This window comes from Pelobates fuscus, chromosome 11, assembly GCF_036172605.1.
Source record: "Pelobates fuscus isolate aPelFus1 chromosome 11, aPelFus1.pri, whole genome shotgun sequence".
Lineage (NCBI taxonomy): Eukaryota > Metazoa > Chordata > Amphibia > Anura > Pelobatidae > Pelobates > Pelobates fuscus.
In genome coordinates this window covers 100,964,091-100,971,452 of record NC_086327.1, presented here as the reverse complement: position 1 = coordinate 100,971,452, position 7,362 = coordinate 100,964,091, and the positions used below count along the sequence as shown (strand labels likewise).

Sequence of the window (7,362 nt, the reverse complement as noted above, 5' to 3'; positions counted from 1 at the left end):
TTACAACGTCTTACTTGAGCTCAATTTAATCATTAACTTCTTGACAGCTATTTTCACGTCTCTGTTTCTCAGACTGTATATAAATGGGTTTAATAGTGGGGCAATAATTGTATACATGACAGCTATCATCCTGTCTTGATCCATTGAATAGCTTGACTTTGGTCTAAAATACATAAAAATGCCAGAACCATAAAATATAGTAACAACTGTAAAATGAGAGGCGCAAGTTGAGAAGGATTTATTTCTCCCGGACGTTGAACGAATTCTCAGAATTGTTGAAATTATATGTGTGTACGAAATCATCGTTAATATGAATGATCCGACAATAACACAGCCGCTTATGAGAAAGATGGCTGTTTCATTGACCCAGGTGTCAATGCATGCAAGTTTCAACAGAGGGGGGATATCACAAAAGAAATGATTGACTGTATTTCGACAAAAGGGCAATGTAAATGTTAGGACAGTGTGTATAAGAGAATTTATCGCACCAACGAGCAAGGACCCACCTATGAGCCGAATGCAAATTCTTCTATTCATATTAATGGTATATAACAGAGGATGACATATGGCGTGGTATCTGTCATAAGCCATGACTGCAAGCATGTAGCACTCTGTGCCCCCCAAAAGAAGAAAGCAGTACATCTGTGTTGCACATCCAGAGAAGGAGATTGTTTTGTGTTTTGACAGAAAGGTTGATAACATCTTGGGTACGGTGGAGGTTATGTAACATATTTCTAGAAATGAGAAGTTGGCAAGATAAAAATACATTGGGGTGTGGAGGTTTGGGCTAATCCTGTATAGAATAATTACAGTGGTGTTTACAAGAACAGTGATAATGTAAATGCATAAAAATATCAGGAACAACAAAAACTGAAGATGAGAATCACCTGAAAGACCCACCAGAATAAATTCTGTTATTATGGTAAGATTTTCTTCGTTCATCATTCTGTTTCTGTAGATGAAAAACATAGATACACATAAATATGCATGTGTCAATCTGTCTGTCAGTCTGTCTGTGAGTGGCTTCTTTTTGCAAATATAGGAAGCAGAACAAAGTGAGCAAAATTAACTACCAGTTGGTGTGATCAGATGGGTTTAATTCATATTTTTACATTGTCACAACGCTTTTAATAATCCAGAAGGTAATCTCTTTGCATGCTGTAGCCTTGACACTTGGACCAACCCAATATCCAGATAGTATAGCTTTCATAATCTAGTGATAATTGGTTACATAGCTGAAAAGAGACTTGCGTCCATCAAGTTCAGCCTTCCTCACATATGTTTTTGCTGTTGATCCAAAAGAAGGTAAAAAGCCCAGTCTAAAGCGCTTCCAATTTTGCAACAAACTAGGAAAAAATTCCTTCTTGACCCCAAAATAGCAGTCAGATGTGTCCTTGGATCAAGCAGTTATTACCCCACTAATTAGAAATTATATCCCTGTATGTTATTTTTTTGCAAGTATTTTATCCAATTGCAGTTTAAACATCTGTAATGACTCTGATAAAACCACCTCTTCAGGCAGAGAATTCCATATCCTTATTGCTCTTATTGTTAAAAAAAACTTTTCTTTGCTTTAGATGAAATCTCCTTTCTTACAGCCTAAATGTGTGACCTCGTGTCCTATGTATAACCCTGTCTATGAATAGATTTCCTAATAATGGTTTGTACTGGCCCCGAATATATTTGTATAATGTTATCATATCCCCTCTGAGGCATTGTTTTTCCAAACTAAAGATTTTTAAAATTTTTAACCTTTCTTTATAACTAAAATGCTCCATTCTTATTATCAATTTTGTAACTCGTCTCTGCACTTTTTCTAGTGCCATGATATCCTTTTTTAGAACAGGTGCCCAAAATTGCACAGCATATTAAAGGTGTGATACAATTAAACGTTTGCTTTTAGTGAACAGATAGCTGTAAAAAATTAGGGGTTTGGGCGTTGCATTCCATATAAATATACAAAACACGGTGATGTCGGAACCCAGACATCAGCTTTGAATAATTATTATAATGCATTCATATTTCCATATACAAAACAGCCTAGTCTTTGTAAACCATGGTGAAATATTGGTATTTGTATCTAAGTTTTAGTTTTTTTTTGTGAACAGTGAGCTGTGGTGTGTTGAGAATCAACATATTAAATGCAGTGAAAATATAGCAGAGTTGAAAGGAAACATTTATCTCAATCAAGAACATTGGCAGCCAGCATTAAAACTACACAAAAACACTGGATATACATACCAAAGAAGGATTAATATATTTTTTTTTTTTTAAAACTGTGATCTATTCAATATTCCAAAGTCCAATTATCCGAATATTTATTTTAAAATATAAAAACATCATAAAGGCAATACATTACCGTATATATCGGATTCAAAAACATTCCAGCTACATATGTTTAAATTTCATTGGAAAACTCAGTTAAAATACATCCATAAAGCAACTGAAAGAAGATAATGTTGAGCCTATACAGATATTCCATGGCTGAATTTACATATAGAACCTTCTAAATATATAACATATTAGATGTCAGACATTGAAAAGTATCTATTAAAAAAAATATACATATTAAATGCTCTGTGTAATAAAATATTTCCAAACATTCAATAGCGAATACTATATTTGATAGCGCGTTTATTCTTCCTTTGACTTCAAACCAACAACAACATTTGCGCAAATATATATATTTTTGCATTAATGACATATTGAATATGTAAGCTATGTAGTTATTTTGTACAAATGCAAAACTGATCAAATAATTGTTGAGGAATTAACTAAAGCAGTTTAAAGGATCAGTCAAGGCTCAAACTTCAAAACAGTTTCATCGAAGTACCTGAGGCTGCACCCATGCTTTAATCTCATCATAACATACACTGGGATGTAGTGGTTATGGTCCCTAGATTGACAGTTTAAAACAACATATCTTCTAAGCAGTGTAAGCAGCTACTTACGGTGTATTTGTTGTTAAGTTCAATAAGGTCAAGATTCTGAGACTGATTATGAACATTCCTATCTGCATTTAGCACTGGTAAAGAAATACAGTATAAGTAACAAACATGTATTCAATGCATTTTTTTAAATAGAAAATTACATTTAAACATCTTGTTGGTGGTGTTAGTTGTAAAATTTTCAGTGGCAGAGTTAGATCAAGCCCATAAATACAGAAACTGTGTTTTTTTCCATTGTGATGTCCTTCGTCATATCAACTTGTTTGTATTTTATTCATAAAATATATATATATATATATATATATATATATATATATATATCTTAAAGACAAACTGCTTCATCAAAAAGGTATACAAACACAGATGTATTGTACCCTCGGCATGTAAAATGCATTTCTTAGTGATGAGCTATAAACAGAGTTAATATTGCCTTATGTTAACTTCTGGGAATGAACCTCTAAAGGCCATATTTTATTATATATCTCCTTCAGTGGGTGATCTTAGCAAGAAATACATTACTCATAACAAATCATTAAAATGTTTTAATTATTCTCTGTCGGGTGTTGTCCTTGGTGAAAACTGAACTTTTAATTATGTGCAAATACAAAAAAATAGTAATTTATTGTTTTGGACAATAATGTGATTATGCAAAAGTAGACTAAATATTGCATAGAACAAACATAGCAGCATTGTTTAAAGGGAAACTCCAGGTATCAGCACAAGTTTTATGTATTTTGGATCTTTTCACCTACATAATTAGTTATTTACATGTAGAGTTGAGCGGACACGTGGATGTTCGGGTCCGGCAGGTTCGGCCGAACTTTGAAAAAAAGTCCAGGTTCGGGCCGAACTTGATCCTGAACCCGAACCCCTTTGAAGTCAATGGGGACCCGAACTTTTGGCCACAAAAATGCCTCTAAAAAACTCCTGGAAAGGGCTAGAGGGCTGGAAAAGTAAGTAAAATGGGGGTAAGAGTAGGACAAGTGCCCTGCAAACAAATGTGGATACCACACATGGAGTCCCTCCCCATAGAGAACCCAAAGTCTCCCCATAAACTCAACTTACACACCACAAGCAGCACCCCCCACACATGCTCCAAGAATAGAGATACATATGCTTCCAGACAGAGAAATAAACATACACACAAGGACAAGGATACATATTCACAGACACAAACACACAGATATCCATGGAAGCACATAAAAACATGTATAGACTCATAGAACTTCCAGATGTACGCACCTGGATACATGTAGATGTAAATGTTTGAATATATCTGTGTCTGTATGCGTGTGCTTGTATTAGTCTGTTTGTCCCTAAGAAGGCAACATGGCTGCAATGCGAGTGTAATATAGTATGAACAATGTCATAGTAATGTGGCAACAAGTTTCATATATATGAGGCTCAATACATAAGGTAAATAAGTGTACATATTGGATAATATATAATTGTGATGATTATAGAATATGTGGGGAAAATGCCACATATTCAGAAATGTTATTTATTCATAGTACTGTGTGCCTATCAGTAATTCGAATATTCAGGATATTAGTTTTTTAAATGTTTCCTGTCCAAGGAAACTATTTGTTTATATTTCCATCAAATAACATACAATCTCTACACACTGAAATAAAAAATACATTTAAACATTACATTCCAACCACCACATCTGATGGTCGCTTTTTAGCAAATCGTTTGGTAGTGAGAGGTTTAATACTGCAATTCTAAAAACACACAACATATTGCATGATAAGCATTTAACAATAACAAAATATAGTAGTATTAAACTGTTAAAATACAGAAAATAATCACAAAACATAAAACATGAGAAATGATATAAATACATTATAAACTGCCTTAACCACACAGGAAGGACGTGTTTACAGTTCATATTTACTCTTCCACTTACATCCAAAATCTTACACTTTTAAGAACAACAAATACAAGATAATACAGCCCTGAATCAGAGAACCCTTCCTGCTAATGACATCACAGCACATCTAGTTTATATAAATAAACCCATACCAGATCTGGGAAGACAGGCAAGAAAGCAGATCCAGATTAAGATTTCTCCTCATTTGTAACCTAAGAAGAGTAAGGTACTTATAGAATTGCAACATTAGTGATTTAAATAATATTTTATTTTATATATTTTAAATATATATTTTTAAATAACAGCAATTATTAATGCCTAGAAAACATGGAAACAATGCATTTTAACATGCAGGGACGTGATTCAAAGATTCTTTTTTATATGAGTCTTATTGTAAATAGAGCTCTTGTATTTTTTTTTTATAATGATTTGAAAAATGTTAGCACTATAGATAAAGTATATCAATTGTCAAAATTAATCAATGTAACTACATACACAGACCTAACAAACAGCTCAAGATTTAAAAGCACGCAAAGATATTTCAACAACAGTATCAAGGATTCACGGATAATACACATTTCGCATAGGCACATGGAAAACTATCAGAAAGTTTTTTATTTTTGCCGTCATTCCGTTGTAATAGTGTAAACAAGTTAGCCTGAATCTGATTAACGCTAAACTGTCGTTTGTGCAAAATGTAGATACTCATGCAAAATGCATCTAAACCTAAACATGTCACTGGAAATACAGTTATATAGAGATCCATAGAATCCATCAACATAGTTCATTTTAAAATCCAGCCCCAGAAAAAAAAATGGCAAAAAAAAAAAAATGGCAAAAAATTTGCAGAAAATAATAAAAACAGAAGAAATAAAAAAAAAAAATAGAAATTCAGAAAAGCTAAGTGTCCAATTGATCCACAACAATTATAAGATACAGATGGTTGACAAGAATCAAAAAAGGAGATATTTCAACCGGATCCTATAGTACATATTTGTAGATATTTAGTGGATTGTCTTAATCTTCAAGTGTACAGCAAGAGTGCAAGCAACTCTTAATTTTTAAGCACCAAGAGATGATACAATGAGGTAAAGATGGCATCAGAATGCCATAAATATAGCCTGCCCACTCTAAACAATGCATTCAATGAATTTTGGGATTTGTGATAAGTAAAAATTATCATTACAGGTTTAATGGAAAAAATACTCTGGGCACCAAAACCACTATATCTAAATTAAATAGTTATGGTGCCAAGAGTCCCCTGGCACAGACGTACCTTCCAGTGATAAACAATTTTTAAGTGATTTAAGACAAAAGGAGTTTCCCCATGCACTCATCAACTGGATCTGTTTTGTTGCCCAGGTTAATGTGAAAGCATTAGTTCAAGTAGCAAAGGGTCAGCCAACACTCTGAGACTATCACTGGCCACCCATAGTGAATATAAGTTCAAAAATGTACATTTAGTTACTCATGATGGGTGGCATGTGATATGCTGAGAGCAGCCCCTTCACTGCTCAAGATAATGTTCCCACATTAGCTGGGCCCCAAAGGAGAGGCAGATGACAGGCGCCTTGGGACACTGCTTCTGTGTTCTAAGTGGTTTTACACTAGAAGGTAAGATGGAACTAGGGAACTCCGGGTATCATAACAACTTTATTGAGTCTTCTTTTAATTGCTCATTATATTAGATTTACACATTTTTGCTAAAATTTGAGAGTTTAACATGTTTGTGACAAGTGTTGTTTTGTACGTTAAAGTGAACCAGACATGACATACAAATATATAATTTAGCACAGAGTTACCAAAAATTATAGGGTCAATTTAGAGACTTACTGCAAATTTTTGCAAAATGTAAATTTTTTAGCTAGTGTAATTTTGCAGCAATGCTGGTGAGTAAAGGTTTCCAACCACAGAAAACCATAGATGTACTCTTTGCTGCTCACTAAATGGTGTTGAGGTTTCAAGGGTTTCAAAAAGCCCTTTTTCCGGCATTAATGCTACACGTCGTGAAACCAGATGTGAGTCTCTTAGGTAAGCTACTCCAGCCAACTTGACCCTTTTCAGAGCACAATGTATTACTCTACCCTCTAGCATTGAAATAAAAAGTATATATTTTTTTTATTTTTTTTTAAAGTTCTATATGCTTCGGAGCAAAAAATTCACATTCCCAGTAATAATAGAGTATTGATCACCACTCACACTGACAGCTAATAGACTATCCACAGTCTTGAAAATTAGACAAATCTGCAGATTGCAGATGTTTTTTTTTTTTTTTTTCAAGGGCCCAGGATGTGCCCAACTTGCTAAGGGAACCAATTTGTATTGTAAGCGTCCAGAAGATGCCCAGTCATCGGGGTTGTTTATTGATTATATATAGGACAATGCATACCTAGTCCCTTGGGCTTTTTTTTTGCAAAATGATCAGAGATCAAGTGCTTATCAAACTTTTTATCTGTTTTCTTACAAGTTCGCTAAACATACTTTAAGTAATCTTTTAGGTTTCCAAATATGTTGCAAATTACAGGGACAACTCAACATATA

General features: G+C 33.8%; 1 protein-coding gene across 1 annotated transcript; it reads right to left on the bottom strand.

The window, feature by feature from the left end:
- On the bottom strand, positions 1–5,011 carry LOC134577274 (olfactory receptor 5AR1-like). Its single transcript, XM_063435968.1, has 2 exons — positions 4,974–5,011; positions 1–952 (listed from the first exon to the last, which is right to left on the bottom strand). The coding sequence occupies exon 2, from the start codon at positions 943–945 to the stop codon at positions 1–3; it is 945 nt and encodes a 314-aa protein (XP_063292038.1). The 5' UTR covers positions 946–952; positions 4,974–5,011.
- Positions 5,012–7,362: the final 2,351 nt, after the last annotated feature.

Bases quoted from the DNA above. Each gene is read 5' to 3' on its own strand.
- LOC134577274 (XM_063435968.1), bottom strand. From the start codon at position 945: ATGATGAACGAAGAAAATCTTACCATAATAACAGAATTTATTCTGGTG.